This window comes from Dermacentor variabilis, chromosome 8 (assembly GCF_050947875.1).
Source record: "Dermacentor variabilis isolate Ectoservices chromosome 8, ASM5094787v1, whole genome shotgun sequence".
Lineage (NCBI taxonomy): Eukaryota > Metazoa > Arthropoda > Arachnida > Ixodida > Ixodidae > Dermacentor > Dermacentor variabilis.
The window spans coordinates 42,051,325-42,071,115 of record NC_134575.1 but is presented as its reverse complement, the minus strand read 5'-3'; the positions used below and the strand labels follow the sequence as shown (position 1 = coordinate 42,071,115).

Genomic DNA, 19,791 nt, shown 5'->3' with positions numbered 1-19,791 from the left:
TACTCAAGTTGACGTCAAAGACGCCTCATTGAAGAGCGGCACACTCCTACTGGCAAATACATGGTGACCCCAACTTGGCGTCAGAAAGGTTCACGGAAGGCCAGCGCAAACCGGGTGGCACGCACCAAGTACTCCAAGTCGGAGTCAAAGTGTTTCTTCGAAGAGCGGTACCTGCCCAGTCCAGCATCTTGCAGTGATCAATATCGGCGTGGAAGAGTTTCATTGAAGAGTGACACGCATGTCTGCTTTGCCGCGTATACTCAGTGATCCAAGTCGGTCCGATGGTTGGTTTCGAACCCTGTTACCTCAGCACAGCAGTCCGGTGTTCTACCCATTCGACCAAGGTCTACGAGGTGACCCAGGTAAGCAAAAAAAAACGGTTAGATACAAACATAGATAGCTAGATAGATGCATGAATAGCCCCCGAAAAATGCGTGACGTACCCCTAGAATACTAACGAATTAGTAAAAAACGTGAATTTTGCATTTTGTTTTCATCTGTCACCCTGCTGCTCTGCGAAGTCAGTCTTCTCGAGAGATTTGGTCTATGCCGGTAATATGAGGGTGCGCACTCAGGTTTGGCTCTCGTATCTGGTTCTTTGCAGCTCTTAATAAACTGTCAGTTGTTATTTCAGCGATTGTCTTGTGTCTATTGATTTGTGTGTGCCGCCGCCCCCTCTCCACTGCTTTCGTAGCGAATCTTGGTCCGATCCGGCGATCGCTTGGGGTGATACCTCTAGTCGAAGCTGTCAACTCGAAGTCGCTGTGGCAGGGTGTCAGTGAACTTTTGCCTGAGCTGATCGCTTGCCGCACACTCCCACAATACGCGATGCAGTCTATGCAGTGTTCACGCGGTGCCACTTCCAGCATGACGGTAGGTTTGAAGCCCGAGGAAATGATAATATACAGGGTGTGTCTGTAAGTTGGTCGAAACTTAAAAAAAAAATCACGTATGAGTTAAGAGAAAACAACCAAATTAGTATTGTTCGCCCGCTGAAGCGCCATTTTTGCAACTCCCGTATTGACACTAAGCCCCAGAGTTTCATGTAGCAATATTTGCAGTAAATTCTATGGTTCACTTAGGTGGTTTGCCAAACATCGAGGAATCAGATAAAACCGTCAATTGACGCGAAAATCAGTAAAAAAACAATTTTGGACGAAAAAATCATTGCTATGTATATTTTGAATGAAATGAGAACATACGTACTAATTGAAGGAACATGCTACAAAATATTATAAAAGGACCTTAAAAAGGGCAGCCTAGTTTCCAATAAATTGGTGGATCCAGGTACGAACACACCAGTGGCTACAGCCAGAATAAAGAGCATAGATGTCCCGATTTCTTGAAATAGAAAAAATTCGCGTTGTCGCGAGAAGTTGCTAAAGTAATGTTATTCGTAGTACTTTCTTGCACATTATATTGCAAAGAACAGCGTTCGAAGACTTTCAGTATATACGTCTTTTGAAGTCGTCGTAAAAATATAGGAGACAGATTAAATGTGCTAATTAAAGGAAATAAAGAAATTGGGCAGACACCATGGACGATGGTTGTCGATGTATATCCGAACAGCACGAACGAATGAACGAACGAACGAAGGAACGAAAGTTCTCCTAAGAAAGCGTTCGACTTTCGCATCTAAAGCTTCAGAAACATCAAAACTTATCAAAAAGCTCTAAAGACAGGACTCGGCATTGAACGCTCCTCGTAAATCGGTTGTCCGAGAGCTCGCGCCATTTTCCACTAGCGCCCCATGCAAGTTCGACCACTGATAGCCGACCAACCACGAAAACTGCTGAAAAAGGCACAAAAACTGTTCGCTTTAAAATAGGAACCTTCGTGCCGTTGCCGTGCGAAATCACTACGGAAATGCTTTTTGACGTACTTACATTTTGCAAAAAAATAAAAAAAAATACATGCAGTCTTTGGGCAATCGCTTGAGAGGTCGTCGAACGTAGGAGAACCACGAACCAGCTTCACGCGTAAGGAAGAAGAAGACGAGTAATATATGGAACCAAAATTGAAGGCACACTAACAACAACCTAAATTGACCCCGTGTTAAGGTAAGTACCATGTCTGCTCGTATCTAAGATCGTATCAGCTTGAAACCTCAATGGCATCATTGTAAGATAACACCACCAGCAGTTACGAGACCCTTTTTTTGTGCTTCTGTATCTCTTTGTGGTTATAAGCACCTTGCACTGAAGTTCCGCGCAGCTGAGAGCAGAGCCAGAACACAGAACTAGCGAGAGAAAAAAAAAAGAAGTGAAATCGAAGGAATATGGACTAGACTTGCGATGTCCATTCGGGACGCTTATCGCGAGGTAATTGGATCGCGGCTCGAACGCTCTATCACGAGCATTCTGAAGCTGGTTTTTTTCGGACTGAGCAGTGCTCGGTGTTGTGAACACTCAGGCAAGCCTCTACTGTCTGTCGGAAGGTCGTTTAGTATTACTCGCAGTTCTCCCTATTGGCGTCGGGGACACTGGCGTGATAAGTAAAATTCACTGCACTCTATGGTCGACGAAGGGAGGCCTTCACTGTCGATGTCGAACAGCAAAGTGTATGAGAGTGTTTGGAACACTATCGCACCCGAATACCCGTTGATTTAGCAAGAAATATTTTGACTAGGGTCTATATAAATCTCACTGCGAAAAAAAAACAAGCCAGTGCTAGTACTGTTCGAACAAAATTTTTTTTCGAATACCGACACCAGAATTGAATCGAATGCCGCTTTTCTTTTGTATAATTCAAAATGTAGGTAAAGAAATATGAAGAGAACATGTGAATATTATTGTTTATTCGATACACACAGTGGTTTTCGGGTGATTGATCACCTGGACAGTTTAGTTTGTAAATCGACGAAAAATAGTCACCGTAGTTCACAATTAGCTCAGAACGGGAACCCTGCCCTGCATGGGCCTTTTTCAATGGCATGCAAGGTGCCAGTAGTTGAAGCAACGGCGTGTATTTGGCAGAGGTGCAGTTTTCCGAGAAAGTAAATATGGAACAGTTTATTCGAATGCTTTGATTCGATGGTGAGGTTGTTTCCAAAATTTTCAATACTTGCCCACTTCTAGGACATATCACCACCAACCGCCACTAATCTGTGCCCACAAACGCACTGCGTGTATGCAACCGTAAGTGAGGAAATCAGCAAAGTAATCTATGTTACATCAAACTTAGGGGCAAACCGATACACTCGCAGCAATAGTTCCTCATTCACAAATACGCAACGCAGTCCTTTAATGAAATTTTCTTCACTTCGATAAGCTCTCAATTGGAATTTAAATTTACTATCGCAGCGCAATAATATGTTAAGCTTCCTTTTGTCGATTGCGGTTCGTTAAGAGTTCACTAGATTTTATAAAAAAGAATATAATAACATACCGTAAACATTCATGTAGCAGCTTCCATAAATGTATAGAAGTCTTGAAGTTGAATTTTATTGATTGCCTAAGACGGCTTGTGTACGTAAAACTGTACCTCTTTTTGATGCGAAAGCGCCAAATGACCCACCCGTTGAGCGAAAAATCTGGTGGCGTGTGTAACAGCGAAACTTGCCATTGGCTGTGCGACGCCACGTCATGAAGGCGTCTCGCGCGCTCGTGACGCAGGCTAGCGCTTGCTGGCTCGGGCCTCGACGGAGAAGAGCGGGCGAAAGGGAGCACCCGCTACCACGCTATTGCGTCAGCAGAATCAAGCGTCCTTCCTTTCTTTAGATCACTATCAGGGGGAGAAGGCATCGCGGCGACGCCACGGCACCTTCGCTCTCGTCATCGTCATCATCATAAAAGCTTTATTGTAAAGACTGAGGAGTTTGGAACACGCGCGATCCCGGGCCCCCGCACGACCCCACTCAAAGCCACCTAGAGTTGCCCCACTGCACTCAAGCGTTCACGTTACTTCGGTCTCGGAAGCCTGCGTTATCCACGCGTTCCTTGTCCGCGCAAGCTCGCGCCTTCGCTCTAGCTCCGCCTCGGTAAGGCCAAATGAAAACGCGCCAAGCGTCTCAGCGCGCTCGCTTGCCCGCGAACAGTTCGTAACTCGAGGGACCGCTCAGCTGCGTTCACGCTATGGGTCAACGCGAGCGGATGCCTGCAACGTCGGCTCCGGCAAACGGTATGTGCTGCACTCCTACCAAATCTCTCCTACGGCCACTAATCTGCTCGAAACGCGACATAAGTGCCTAAGGAAGACAGTGCAACCGCCCATTCTGGGCAAAATCCGACAATTTCTGCACTAAAAAAACGCTTATCGGGTCGGGACGCGAAGCCGCCGAGCTAAGCCTAGTTCCAATTCCGCCCCTCCGTCGACACCAATGGCGACGCCACCCGTTATGATGGAAGTAACGGCTGAAGGCCACACTATAACCGCACAAGAGCTACAGTCATGCGATTGGATGCCGGTTCTTTATAAAGCCTGTGCCTCCCGAACAGCCAGTTCGCCGAGACTACCTCACCAGTCCAGCAAAGCTGCTTCCGAGGCAGCTAACTCGAACGCCAGGAACGCGGCGCGCGATGCAGCAGTCGCAGCCGGCAGCAGCAAGACGCCGGCCCGCCTACCAGCTGCGGCCAAGGACGCTCGCCTCACAGTGCAACGCAGCAAGCAGCTGCCATCGTTCCCACCCAACGCTATTCGGGAAGTCGTTCGCCTGCGAGGTGAACTACGATTCCGAGTAGCCCCAACACTTCGACTCTGGAAGGCAGTGCAGAGCCAGCTACAAGTCACTCAACTGAACGACTTCTGCCTGCGCATCCACCCGACCAACAACACTTTCACCATGGCAACAACGCACTTCCCAGCAGCAGAAACTCTCAAGACGCTGACCTTTCTCACCATTGGAGACCAAACCTACCCGTGCACGGCCTACGTGGTGCCACCCCCCCCCCCCCCCCGGGGTCTACCAGAGGAGTCGTCACAAACGCGTACGACGAGAAGACCCCAACGCAACTTTATCAAGACCTGGTTAGAAGAAACCCGGAGTACACCATACCAGCAGCCCGACCTAAGGGAAGATTCACTCTATCCTAATAACTTTCGGCGCAAACACAGCCCCGCACTCCATCAAATACATGGGCGCCATCCACCAATGCACCCCATACCGTGGCAGTCCAGATGCCTGTACCAATTGTAGATAGCCGGGTCACCGTCACGACGTATGCCCAAACCCCAAACCTAACCTTTGCTGCCGCTGTGAAGCACTACATTCGCAGCAAGACCCTCCTTGCACTCCGAAGCGCATTTTGTGCGAGAGCCCTCACCTCACCAGCACGGGATCGTACAAGGGACGAAACCTTCACCAGACAGGAAACAGCAAAGTCGCCAACAAACTCAACAGCAAGAATTGGTCGCACCCATGGACAACTTTCCCCAGTTGTCCGGACTCAACCAGCCAAACCAACACAAGCAAGCCTGGACGACACCATTGAAACAAGCCTGGGACAGCCCCCCCTCCCCTCCTTCACACAAACACACGACATCCATGACAGCGACGCACAATCGACATCATGACCTGGCGAAGGCGAAATCCCAGGAGGAGGCAGCGGTGGCCAAAGCAGAAGCTACAGCAGCCATAGCTGTACGCACTACGCCTCATTCAGGCCTACATGACCAGTCGCCCAACGTTTGCATTTACATACCTCCCACTGAAACAAAACGAGAGAGACCGGGTAAACATGCTTCTGACAATCTGCACGGAAACGGATTTGCGCCTTCCCCTAGGCACCTATAATGCACATCTCCTCAAGCTTGGTGTTCACAACACTTTCGAAGAGCTAGCAGAAGCTACCCTTTCATCGCAAATAGCTCGCCTATCCAACTCGACAGCAGGCCGCACTGTCTTATCCCAACTGGGCTTAACTCCAGTCATCCAACCTGCCGAGGGGGTTTCCCTGCCTCATGCCTATGCTCTCACTTTACCATACCCCCGATTCCACCCCCCCCCAAAAAAAAACATGTACCCTGAGCGAGACGGGACCCGCAGAGCAGCCCGGGCTCAAGCCCTGCACAAACAGCATGACGCTGATCAGGAGGCAGTCTACGTGGAGGCAGCTGCGTACTCGTCGTGCTCCTGCATGATCCTAGCCGGAGCAAAGAACCACTCAAAACTTCTTACATCAGGCTCAATTATTACCAAACCACCGAAGCGGCAGAAGAGGCGGCTATTGCGCTCGCCCTCATTTCCAAGCCTGCCACCAAAATGATCTCCGACTCCAAATCCGCCATGTTAAATCATGCCAAAGGCTATATCTCCCAAACTACTGCTCGCCTGCTGCGCTTCTGGCACCCCAAACACCCGGTAACCCTAATCTGGACCCCACCGCATGCTGGCCTCCCCGGGAACGAGGAGGTCCGCTCCCTAGCCCAAGGTCTCGCATTCCGGGCAGAAGCTGGACCCCGCCCACCAACTGGGGAACGCCTGCTAATCTTTACAGATATTCTCACTGACTATCGGAACAAGCAATGAGAATACACACCCCCAGCTATTCCGCAAGCAGCACATTGGCGCCGATTACAGACTCGCACGACCCCCTACCGCATCGTTCTTCATGCATGGTACCCCGACGAATTCCCTTCCTCTTGTAAGCTCTGTGGCCAATCAGGAAAATTTCTTCACGCCCTCCTCATCTGCACCGCCTTCCGTCATCCCCCATCCCCGGCCACGGCGGAGTCCTACTGGGAAACTCTGCTCACCAGCACGACAGCTAAAGATCAGCGCCGGATCATTCCCGACGCAATGAAAAGGATAGCTTTACAAGGACTATCCTTTGCTATTGTGGGAACGGCGCGGTCTCTCAGTCCACGCCAACAGGCCCCATGGATCCTGGCCGGCCGCGCCCAAGAGCGCCTAGCCGGGCTATGAACCACCACTCGCGCTCCTGAGTCACTTTGTCCACTTCTTCAACTGCTGGCTCCGATGTCGAGGGCGTTTTCCCCATGGGGACCACCCAAATGCCATGTAGGAGGTTTCGCCCCCCCCCCCCCCATCATATATTTTGGCAATAAATGTTTCTACCACTACCACCAGTGGCGTTCGATTGTACAGTAATGCTTTCGCATTCACAACTCATAAGATGAGCTTATACACAAATTCAAGCTCAAATTCAAGTTTATTTACCTGACAATATGTTGGATGGTCCACTGGGCTAAAAGCCAAGCGGACATTCCAGCGGATCGGCAGCGGCCTTAGTGGACCGGCAGGGCTTCAACCATCTCACTAGCTGGTTGCAGCACTGCCGACGGTGCGAGGCGTAAACAGGCAATATCCTTGCACATCACTATATAGTTCCGGGCGTAACTGGCTGATTATTGTCTACACTAGAGAGTTCTATTTTTGCTCGTTACGTGACACCGTACAGCGATACGTGACAGGTTAGCACCTTTGCGCATGCACGTCGTATACCGAGACTTACTGTGGCAGTTACGACCGCTAACAGTAATAGCTACCCCAAACGGGGCAACACGGCAGAGCTCATACAGAGCCGACCACCTGCTTCAATCCGAATTCGCGCCTGATACTGTCTCTTCGCCCTGTCAGCAAGAAACAAGCGGCAAAATCTGTCATTGCTAAGTCTAATCTATGTAAAGCTGAGGTCAAATCATTAGGTATGTTTTGTCGTTATGATTGAGATCGGCTGTTTGTTTTTATGCTGCTAGGACTACAGACACGACACCGAGCCGTAAAAATGGTTTGATTTCTATTTAGCAGATGGCGCCACGGCTTTAGCATTGGTGATGCGTTGACGAAGTGGAACGCTATAAAAGCCTAGTAGTACACTGCGTCATTAATTGATTACACCGCTATAGCATGGTACGTGATGATAGTAGCGAGCAAACACCAAGCAGACGCCGTGCAGGCGCTGTGGCGCAGAGAACATATGTAAGGACACTCGCCCGTACTACTCGCCGAAGAGGCTGCAAGGTAACTGCAGGGAAAGCGTACAGGTAAAGCGAAGCCCTGTTGTCGCATGCATGTTAACTTGTTATGGTTACGGCACCAAACATTTTTTGCCTCGGTCCACCAACCATGGAGCATGTAACACGGTGGCAAGCAGACACTGAGCAGACGACGCGGCGCGGATAAGCACATTTCGAGGGGCATTCGGCCTTGCTATTGACTAAGGATTCGTGTAGCTTCCACAGTACTGCAACTAGCTTGTGAGATGAAGCATAAGGTTTCATCGGATTTTTTATCAACTGACTACTACAGGCTATCTGCAAAATCATTAGAAACATGCGGAGCACACTAGTCAAAAAGGAAATATACTTGTTGGTCGGTTTACCCGATAGGCTTAATTAGTTAAAGGGACGAGCCTACCGTACAAGAAGGCAAAGCAAACTATGAGAAGTGTAAATGACATTACCGTATTTACTCGATTCTAAGGTGCCCTAGATTGTAACGCTCACGCCGATCTTTATACACTTCAAACATCGAAAAATGCAATGCCGTTGACTGCTCGCGCACCAGACTTTCGAGATAAAAGAGAGAAATATAGGTATTAGTTTTCACTCCAAAAATGAAAATTTACTATGTCCGAGCCTGATCGGCCATCACTCGTCGTCGCGAGAGGGACGAGCGCAGGAGTTCTGCTCGCTGCCGATACCCGCACATACCAGTTACCCGGTGTGTACTGCATATGCGCGGTTCTTTCCAGTCCAGCTAACGGGAGGAAGCATGGCCTCGGTGACGAGCGTATCCCGCCCATCCCGATCCGTGAGGACGTCCTCGCTGTCCCACATGTCCAGCCTGTTCGAGTGCCCCGTGTGCAGGGAGTACGCGCTGCCTCCCATCATGCAGTGCGAGAACGGCCACCACCTGTGCGCCCCCTGCCGGAAGAACGTGGCCAAGTGCCCCGTGTGTCGCGCGCCCAAAGGTGAGCCGAGGTGCCGCATGTTTCGAAGGTGGTACCAAAGGAAAGGTCGTGGGGCACGCCATGACTTTCGGGTTGTGCACGCTGTGTTGGCAGTCCGGTTCCCAGACCAGAAACGTGCTAGATTACCCATTACACTAGCTCAGTGGTTATGACGTTGGGCTGCTGAGCTCGGCGGCAGCATCTATATAAGGACGAAATGTAAAAAAAAAAAAAAACGCTCGTGTACTTAGATTTAGGGGGATTACATTAACCCGTAGTCCTCACTATGGCGCGCCTTGTAGTCATATTTTTTGGCAGGTAAAACCCCATTATTATTAATGTGCTATCTGCTATAGAACAAGAGGAGTGGGAATCGAGGGACCTGATTTTTGAAAGCAATAGATAAGGAAAACAAGAAAACCATGTAAAAACGCTAAAGTAGAAGCACTAAAGTAAAGGAAAATGAAAGTAGACAAAGAAATTGTAGGTGCATTCATCCTTATAGAGGTTGAAACCCTCGGCGGCGAGACGTCTCGTGGCGGCACCTCGTGGCGGCCGTGGTGTCTATGCTACGGTTTTAATCTCGGAGGCCATGCATAGCAGACGCAGTAATGTGCAACTGTCATATGTAGGCCGGCAGTGCAAATATGAAATGGTTTATGTTCATTTATTTAACTCAAATGGGCAAGTATTTTATTACTGAGAATGTTCTCGGCGATCGAAAAATCAGCCACTAGTAGTTGGCGGGTCCAGCTGCTTGCGATGACGCTGCATGACGACATTGCGAAGGAGAGAGCAATCGATTTTTCACTGCAATCGGCACGAGATTGCAAATCCATTGCTGCATGCAGTGCAATAATATTTGGCTCACATACTCGCAGGACCTTCCTTAACCTATTGGACACATTATCTTACTATGTTCAAAAAGTGTTTCAGGGTTCTCTTAAGAAATGATTGGCGACTTTATTGCTTTTAGCTATCTATATTATACTTGGTAGGTAATTGACGATATGTTTTATGTAATGATTATCATCAGAGGCGGCACGTAACAAGTCACACATACCCATCGACTCAAGTTAGTATCAAAGAAGTTTACTGACGATAATATAATCATCATCATCATCATCATCATCATCATCATCATCATAATCCCCTTCTTATGCACCCTGCAAGACGAAGGCCTCTCCCCGCGATCTACAATTACCCCTGTCTTGCGGCTAGCTTATTCCAACTTGCACCTGTAAATTTCCCAATTTTATTAGTCAGCTCATACACAATGAGAAATACCGCGGTACCCAAGTAGGCGGGAAAAAGTTTAATCGAAGAGCGGCACATACCCATAGACCCATGTTGGCGTAGAATAGGTTCATTGAAGAGCACCAGGCACACAGAGTTGCACACCCAGTGACCTAAGTTGGTCCGATGGTTAGTTTTGAACCCCTTGATTCTCCCAGCACAGCAGCCTACACTGTAAAACAATTCACACCCTTAAAAGGGAAAAAAGGGTGGAAATGTGTCTGTAACTCACACCCATAGGGTATCCGTTATATAAATTACACCCTAAGGGTGCGAGTTATAGACACATTTGCACCCTTTCTCACTTTTAAGGGTGTAAATTTTACAGTGCACTGGCTCTTAATTTTTGATCATGGACGTGCTAGTGACCCATGTTGGTGGCAAAGAGGTTAGGCATGGACATACACAGGTACATAGATAGGCCGCTATACATAGACACATAGATAGCAAGCTATAGCTCTGGCCGACCTCTCCGCCGTTTCTGTAAATTAAATTTTCTTTCTCTTTCAAACTGTGTGAAGTTCCTAAAGAATGCTAACAGCAGTGAAACAACTTGCCGTTGTTGGTATGCCAACCGACATCCTCTCATTACGCATGCGATGCTTTTATCAATCGTGCTACAGCGGCGGTGTTTTCCTTGCACTCCGTGTTGTGTCACAATGGTTATGCTCCGCTGAGTATGTTCTGCTCTTTAACGAAAAACAAACGAAAAAAAATCGTGATACATATTTTTGGGGTGGGGCGGAATACGATGTGTCGCTACAGTGCTTCAATGATTATTAAAAAGTTGAATTGTGGGCTCTGACCTGTCAAAATGATGATATCATTATTTCAACGCCTATCGCCTTAATGTCAACATCCGCTCTGAGATGGTTGCCGCAATATCTTTTTTTGTTGTTATTTGCCATACGGCCAGTGTGATGCCGAGTACGGGTATGTGATGCAATTGGCTTGTCATCGATGTCGTAACGGAATGATTGGCCAGGCAGATGAAAACGAGTTTAGAGCTTTGAACTGCCGTCGCATTGAAAAAAAAGAACCATAAAAAGCACGCAAATCTAACGCACATCTTGGAATTTACGTGAAGCGAAGCTGTAGTGAAGCCGGTAATAAAAATGCTTTAAATTTGCGTCTTTAATTCGTGTCTCTTTGGCTTAAATTAAACTCGCACACGCCGTGCTACGCATTGGGACCCATGCGGCGATCGTCTTAAAAGCTCTAGTTGTTGGTACGGTAGAATTGAGGTTGTGGCCTAATGGCTAGAACTTCCGGTGGCTGGTCTCGGTTATCGGAGGTTCGATCTCCCCGTTGGGCACAGAATTCGGTTATCTCTTCTAAGTATGAGCCAGTCGACGAGACGTCAGCATCCAGCTGTCACGGTCAGGAAAGTCCCCTGCACGTTTATTTGCACCCAGGGAGGAACAGGAACCTGGCCTTGGAGAAGCTAGCGGAAACGGCAACATTCCCGTGCCAGTACCGCCCCAAGGGCTGCACTGCCCTTCTCCTCATCACCGCCAAAAAGAAGCACGAAGGCTCCTGCGAGTATGGGTGAGATCGCTTTTCCAAAGTACCGGCAGTATTGTATTGCGGCATTGTCTTTTTTGGCAGCGTTCTATTCTACTGGCAGTCAGGAAAAATTCTAAAACGAATCCCTCCCGGCACTCACATGCTATTGGCGCTCCGAAGTCACGTGACAAACTGCTGGGGAACTCTGTCGGCAGGTTTGCCCGTGAGCCTGCAGGTGCGTCCTAACCTAACCTGACCTAACCTAAGCTCGCATAACCTCACCTAGCCAAACCTTACTTTCCGAAAGCCAATATGAACTGAGTGCCGGGAAAAAATTCGTTTCACATATTCTCCTTGCTGCCTGAAGAATAGGCACTGCCTTGTTTTTTTGCTCGCGGTATCATATCGTGTGTGCTCCTTATGACACAGAAATATAGACCATAATTTGCTGCACGCCTAGGGGGCGGCCATCTTTTTGCCGGGTAATTGCGGAAACTGGCGGAAATAAAGAAAGAAAGACCGCGAAAGCGCTCATCCTGCTCTTAGGGTATGCTCACGGCCAGTCTTCGGTCGCCGTGTCTCTGCTGTCAGCTTCCCCGTCATATATTTGACAGCTATCGTGGTCCGCGCAGACAGCTGGTGACTGGGATCGGGATTAAGTTGCGCTTGCTCTAAAACGAATGTTTACAGAGTAACAGATTCTGGTCTGGTGCGGTGGTTGGATATTCTATGAAAGTTTGCAAGGGATATAACACCACTGTATATAGCAAATACAACGCATCCTCAAAAATGTAGAGAAAATATAAAGCAGGTCAGAATTTTCTTCACAGATGGATGGAGATGAGGATGCGAATGCCCCCTTTTCTCCGGCAGCAAGTTATATTGAACAGCAGACTTTCAGAAATTGTGTGTTAATGGATAACAGTGTGGCTAAATGCGTAGGTTACCTAATTTACACCTTTGAATTTATCACTTTAGAGCGCTGTAGCAATTGTTGACTGAAGTAGACTCAGTTCGGCGATCACACAGTCCAAAAAATTTTGATATTGGTAAACAATTTGGTCATGTCAGTAGCGCTATTAAGAGAGTCCTTTCCGGTAGGAAATGCAGGATTACCGGGTAAGGGGACAGAGGTGACGATGCTGGTAGCGTACTGTTGTTAACACTACAACACGGCGCCGTGTAGTTGTAGTGGTAGCGCTGATTTTAACCGAAGAAGACACATTTCTATTGTCGTAGCTACAAGTTATATTCAACTAAGCGGCTGGTGCAAAGCGTTTCAAGGAAATAGTGACTAACATGCAGCAAAAAAACATTTTTTTTCACTGGAAAACTTACATAAGACAGAAATGTGTCTAAGCAATCGTGGATGATCAGCGCATCACAATATGTCACCACGAGCTGCCACGAGCGTTGCTGCTTCCATTCTCGCCTCGGGCAACTCTCCATTCTGTGAAGTGCAATAGGTTATATCCAAAAGGTAAAACTCTTTTAGAAAGTGAGGCTATGCACTACAAGCAGAGTAATTCATTAAAACTTCTTTCTGGGCGAGTTGGTGCATACTTGACGTAAAAATTGTTACAGCGCGAACATATGCAGCCACAAAGTATCAAGGACGAGACACAAGCACTGTGTCTCGTCCTTGATACTTTGTGGTTGCATGTGTTTGCGCTGTAACAATTTTTATGTCAAGCAGAGCAAACCGCACAAAACGCAGTTGCCAGCCTCGCTGTTTGCTTTTAACCCGAAGTGTTTGAATGTGCAAATGTTAGTCATCCTTCAAGTGTGTCCTGTATTTAGGAATCTACGCAGGTGGTTGAAACTCCTTTTCGTAAACGTGTAGCACCCGCTGACAGCACGGTTCAAAATGACACAGTGGTGGGCTTTGGTGTGACATTGTTTCCAATGCTTCTCAGGCCGTGTCCTTGCGTGCTCGGCTTGAAGTCGTGCAAGTGGCGAGGACCGCTGCAAGAAGTTGTGAACCACATTCTTCGCGCGCACGACTTCGTTCCACGATTGCAAGGTGAGGCACCGAGCTATGCGAGCTCACTTTTATCCCACCGGCCCTAATAAACGTGCGCATTTTTTTTTCAGATTTGAGGGTAACAGGAGAGCTGCTTTTGATGATTTGACTTTAGTTTGTAGGTTCTATAGAGAGGTAACGTAAGTCATACTAAATTTAACGGGATCCTGGAAACTTCCCCCGCAAGATTTACATCGATTTGATTTGCTTCTAGACCGGGTGATCGGCGAGGGAAATAACCAGACTGGTACTTCTATATGTGAAAATGCATGCCTTTACAGACTAGACCATCATAGAAATGTGCTATGCTGTACAGTTAAACTGAGTACAAGCGACAGCATTAAACCGCTGTTCGAACTTGTTTGAATGGCCAGCGACTCTGTAAGTGGCTCTGATTAGACGATACGGTGTATTTGCGCCGTTTTTGATTTTGCGCCGTTTTCTCTCGAAAGTTCGCCTTGTGCTAAGCTGCTCTTGTATGCATGTGACATTTTCTGGCTTTGGCCATCATGCTTGTCGATTCTGTGGGCCCTCATGCACCTTCCTGCACTGCCAGCCTAGTTAGCATGGATAATATTCCTTCAATATCTACCATGCCATGCCTACAAGGGTGGATAGCATTGCAGAAAGAAAATAGATAGAATAAAGTACAAATGCACAGAAGAAAATGCCACAATATAAGTTGTACAGTGGCCCTAGATGTTGATTATCGGTGAAGATACTGAGAGCCACGGAGACGATAATACGAATTCTGTCGTATCCGATCCTGTACGAGCGAACAGAAAGAACAAGGCCTTAACGGCGAGGATAGCTGAGTTGCCTAAGCATGGCACAGCGTGAAATGGTAGAATCTTGAAAAGTTTAGCATGGAAAACTCCAACTTTGTGGCGCCAAGAAACTCGCGTGTTTACCAGCCTTTGGTCTCACTAACCTTTCTTTTATTATTGTTCCCGTTGAACATCAAAAAAATTATCTATTTGCAATGCTTCTTTTCCAGTTGAAGTCTAATTACTGTATCAATTATTTATTTGTAATCGTTATCATAAAACAAAAGCAACTCTAACAGAAACCGGCAGTTTCGTTGGGTTTACAACCTGTACAAGACTAAATTCACAAGTCATATGATGACAAGAGTCTACCTGCATGTAATTTATAGTCAAGTATCACTGCACAATAAAAAGCACGGACGTAAGAGAAGAAAACACATGAAGCGCCAACTTTTAACTGAATTTATTGTACCACTGAATTGGTTATATATGTGAAGCAGTATAGACTGCTCATGCGCTTGCATGAAAACGTACTGCGCATTCGTGTAGCATGGTTATGAGCCATGTGATGGTGTCTCCAACTGGCTGGCTGGGTGGCTTGGTTTGGCTTGGCTGTTCAAAGTCATAATGCAGTACATGTATTAGGAACGAGGCAAAGCAGGGCCCAACAGAACAACACATTGATCGACCGTCTAAGCCCTTTCACGTTTTTTATAATGAACGTCCTATTCGTTTTTCTTGCGCATTTGTAGGCGAGAACGTAGTCCTCACCGCGATGCGTTTCAACCGTGCCGAGGCCTTCTGCTGGGTGGCGCTGCAGTCGTGTCTGGGTCGCGACTTTGTCGTGATGCTCAAGAAGAGGAACAACTACCGCGACCGCTTCTTCGGCGTCGTCCTGCTGGTGGGCTCTAGCGAGGAAGCGCAGCGATTCGTGTACCGCCTGCAGCTGTGCGGTGCCGAACACCGGCTCACCTGGGAGGCCAAACCCAGAAGCCTCCACACCCGAGCCGAGACGATCAAGAGCGGAGACGGCCTGGCCTTCGACATGAGCACCGCCAAGCGACTCAGTAATGGGGCCGATCTCAACGTGAACGTGGCCATCAGTATCGCGTCCTCGAGCGGCGATATTGCCCTGTAGGCACGCGGGGGCATGGCCGGCTGACAAAAAAAAAAGGAAACTTAATAAGATAAAATTTGGAACTATGTATTTCAGAATCGTACATGACGTCATTTAGATCTTCTTCTGCGGGACGATTCACGCCATAAATTTGTGCGCTTTCGGATAAATTTAAGCGTTAACCACCTCTACAACGTCGCGATCTCGACATGGGCCCTTGATCGACAACAGGGAGAGACGCCAGGGAATCGCCGCCAAACGAAAATTGGAGGATGATGTCTGGGACGCGGTGTTTTGGAAGTATTCCGCGTATTTCAAGCACAGATTGATGCGTGCGATAAGTTAATGCCTGTTAGAACATATTCATTGGGACATTTTCTGTTCTTTATAAGTAATATAGATCAGTAGCTGAACGCGGCCATGAAGTGGCACATGCTTATAGATCGATGTGTATAATTATAGTGCATATTTTAGTGCCGACCAATTAGGCCACCAATTTTTGCCAGTGTTCATTTTATTATGCCATGCGTTTTGAAATAAACGCCATTCGGCAGTTTGCGTTTCACCTGTTCACTACCGTTTGTTTGCCAAATTAAACACCATGATCCGACGAAGCACAAAGGCAGCCTTGGGCCTTCCGGACCACGCGGCCACCGCAAGGCTAGAGGCCTTAGGCATGCATAACACGATCCAGGAGCTCTTAGACGCTCACCACACAGCCCAAGTCCGTCGTCTTTCGCTAACTCTGGCTGGCCGCACCGTCCTCCGGAAGCTCAGTCTCGAGGCTATCCCCGAGGTTACAGAGTACATTACGATTCCGCGAAAGGTCAGGGGGCATATTTATGCCCCACCTCTACCCCGCAACATGGACCCCGAGTTCCACCAGGGCCGTCGGCAGGCCCGTAGTGAAGCCATTTGGCGACGCTACGGCTCGCAAGATGGAGTGGTCTACACAGACGCAGCCAGACACCCTCGCGGCGACCTCATGACATCGGTGGTAGCTGATTACAACGGAGGACTGATTGAACATACAACAATCACGGCTGGCCGAGTGGTGGAAGCGGAGGAAACCGCGATTCCCATGGCCATGCATGCGGAAGCGCATACCGTCATCAGCGACAGCAAGCAGGCCATAGGCAATTTCGTCCGTGGTAGAATTTGCAAACAGGCGTACCATGTCCTCACACGACGCCCCCTAAGCGGCTTGACAACCCTCGTGTGGACCCCCGCTCACGCGGCTGTGCCCTGCAACGCTCGGCTCACAGTTTGGCTCGAGATCTCGCGCGCCGAGCCACGTCCGCGGATGCGGACGGCGTGAATGAGGAGGAGAGACACGAGGAACCCTGCGAGACTTATTATGATATAGCCCATCGGTATCGCTTGAGGCGTCGCGCGCTCCCACCACCGGCCAAGCAACTCGACAAAATGCAAGCGGTCGCGTTTCGGCGACTTCAGACAAATACATACCCACACCCAAAATACATTAACAAAATCACAGGGGGCAGGGAAAGCGACAAATGTAGGCTCTGTTCAGAAACAGGAACACTCACACACATAATGTGGGAATGCACCTCGCTCCCGTTCTCTCATCCCCCCGTCAGCAGCGAGACTGACTGGACAGCCTGGCTCAGTTCCGGGGACGTCGACCGACAACTTGAACTGGTGGACTGGGCGGAAAAGGCCAAGCAGGCCCAGGGCCTTACTTGAGCCCTAACCCTCAGTCACGTCCCTCTTTACCCTTCCCCCTTTCAATAAAGTTTATCACCACCACCACCGTTTCTTTATGTACGTTCTTGGCAACGCGATGCTGCAAAAATAAGATAGAAGCCAGTACAGCAGCGCATTGCAGACAACCAAGCGAGCCGGAACTGGTGCTGAAACCTAGCGCAGTCTTGATCCCGCGTGACCACAGTCGGCGTCATAACGCTGCGACACGCACCTACCGGGAACATAAACTGTTACTAGCTGGTTCGTAGAAAAGTTATCACAGTATATTATTGAAGCGGCTCTGGGAGCTAAGTCTAGGACAGTTTCTTAGCGCCGGGTTGCTGTCCATGATGAACCCTTGTGACGCCGGCTTCATTCCGCTCATCGTCGGAGAAATTTAAGGGATGTTTTTCGTGAATCTAGAGCAGCACATTCCCAGTGACACATACATAGTGACCCAATTTGGCGTCAAATAGTTTCAGTGAAGATCATCAGTGACAAACTGGCGCAGTCGCAGTGCTCCAAGTCAGCGTCAAGAAGCTTCTTTGAACAGCGCCTTACCTACCCAGTCCCTCATCTTACAGCAATCCATGCCGGCATAGAAAAGGCTCGTCGAAGAGTGACAAACAAGTACGTGCACACTGCCACATATTCAATGACCCAAGTTGGTCCGATGGGGGGTGTCGAACCGTGTTACCTCAGTACAGCAGCCAGCTGCACCGTCAAGGTGATGACCAATATTCTGTGTTCCGAACTGTGGTGCCAGATTCGTCTTTGAGCGATTGGTTAAAAGTCTTGCGCTACACACGAGACCCAGACTGGCTAGCCTCAAGAAAGCTAAAGGGCCACATGCGTATTATTCATGAAACGCACGAAACGATAGGAGCTGTTTGGAAGAGTATCTTAGTTCAATGACTGGGTCAGCTTAGGAATCCTCAAGAGAAGGACGCTTGTGTGTCTAGGCTACAAGTGGTAGGTGGTGCTTACAACCCTGAAAATTTTGCGAGGATACTTCTGAAAGGCCCGAAGTTCGGAGTGGAGCCTCAGATTCCAGCACGCGAACTGGCAGTGACGATGAGGAAGGTGTCTTGAAAAGCGGATTCGGAACAACGGGAAAGGTGCCTCCTTGAACGTGTGGACTGCCTCCAAAAATGCGCAACAAAAGGCAAAGTTAGTGAAATGTGGGCCTTGCAGCACTTACCGGCTTACTTTAAGCGTAATGACATGTCTTTTACAGGCCGGCAAAGAAGGCCATTTTGTCGTAATGCCGAAAGGCACATTTAGTGAAGAAGCGCAAAAGGCCATTGACAAGAACTTTGTAAAGAAGAATAAGAAACATTATTAAAGAATTGTCCGGCAGTTTTTGCTGTGGTGGCCTTAGGTGGCGGCTCGAAGTCCTTGGACACGGGCGGCATCTTCGGCTTGCCGGGTGGTTTTATTAAAGAGAGAGAGAGAGAGAGAGAGTGAGAGAGAGAGAGAGAACTTTTATTTTCAAATGAAGAAGATTTGAGTCCGGCGTCTCTTTAGTGGGTCTGGGCACCCGCCGCGGACAAGGTTCGGAGACCTTGTCTCGAAGCGGCTTCCTCGGCTCGCTGGACGGCCCAGAGTTGTGCTGTCAAGTTTGAGCTTAGCAGTGCGGTTTTCCAGCGCGAACGGCGGCTGGCGGTGGAAGAGACGGAGGAGTCGGCACTGCCAGACTTGTTTGTTAAATCCCGACACTCCCATAGCATGTGATTAAGTGTGGCCACCTCGCCACATGATGTGCATCTGTTTGTAGTGTATATGTCTCGATACATAGCGTGCATGAGTGTGGGGTTTCTGTAAGAATCCGTTTGTAATTGTCTGAAGTGTACTGCTTGTGTCCTGTCTAACCTAGCGTGAGGGAATGGGTATACGCGTCTTGAAACTGATAGTGTATCGTGATGCTGTGGAACCTGGTCATACGATCCTCCCAAGCCCAGACGTTTGCAGTACCCCGTGGGGGCTCATCCTCCGATGATGCTCGGTGAGTTAGGCCTCGAGCAGCGCGATGAGCCGCTTCGTTGGGGGTGCTCAATCCAGTGTGTGCCGGGATCCACAGCAAATCTTTTCGGTTATCGAAGTCGGCCTCTCCCTGGTGTATGGGATGTCGCTGAAGTATGTGATACGCCTCTTGCGAATTGCGCCCATTTGCAAAATTGCGAATTGCAGTTGGCGAATCGCAGATCACGTATGTAGCTTTAGTTTGTGTGAGGGTCAGGGCTATGGCCGCTTCCTCTGCCGCTTAGGCATGTGCCGTGTTCACGGTGACGCTCGTGAGGTGGTTTGCTCGGTGGCTAGTAACTGCAGCCACGAAACTCTTCCTGTCTCGATAACGGGCTGCGTCGGTGAAGACGTCCTCCTTGTCGTTGGAGTAACTTTTGTTCATGTATTGTGCCCTGGCTTTACGCCTCCCCGTGTGATGTTGGGGGTGCATGTTGCGAGACAATGGGGGTACGTATGGTTGCTCGCGTATAGCTCTTGGAATTTCTACTTCGATGCCGT

The 19,791-nt window shown here is 48.6% G+C and overlaps 1 protein-coding gene across 2 annotated transcripts; it reads left to right on the top strand.

The window, feature by feature from the left end:
* The first annotated feature begins 1,985 nt into the window (after positions 1-1,985).
* Positions 1,986-16,126, top strand: LOC142590136 (E3 ubiquitin-protein ligase sina-like). 2 transcript variants are annotated; one of them, XM_075702018.1, is made up of 5 exons: positions 1,986-2,060; positions 8,655-8,873; positions 11,564-11,696; positions 13,571-13,677; positions 15,197-16,126. In XM_075702018.1, exons 2-5 carry the CDS (start codon positions 8,675-8,677, stop codon positions 15,580-15,582), a joined length of 825 nt encoding a protein of 274 aa, XP_075558133.1. In that variant the 5' UTR covers positions 1,986-2,060; positions 8,655-8,674; the 3' UTR covers positions 15,583-16,126. The 2 variants fall into 2 exon arrangements, with proteins under 2 accessions (XP_075558133.1, XP_075558132.1); XM_075702017.1 differs by lacking the exon at positions 1,986-2,060 and adding an exon at positions 4,047-4,119.
* The last annotated feature ends 3,665 nt before the right edge of the window (positions 16,127-19,791 follow it).

Coding starts and splice junctions, on each gene's coding strand:
- LOC142590136 (XM_075702017.1), top strand. CDS start 4,074: ATGGGTCAACGCGAGCGGATGCCTGCAACGTCGGCTCCGGCAAACG. Junction 8,874..11,563: donor CGTGTGTCGCGCGCCCAAAG/GTGAGCCGAGGT, acceptor ATTTGCACCCAG/GGAGGAACAGGAACCTGGCC. Junction 13,678..15,196: donor CTTCGTTCCACGATTGCAAG/GTGAGGCACCGA, acceptor GCGCATTTGTAG/GCGAGAACGTAGTCCTCACC.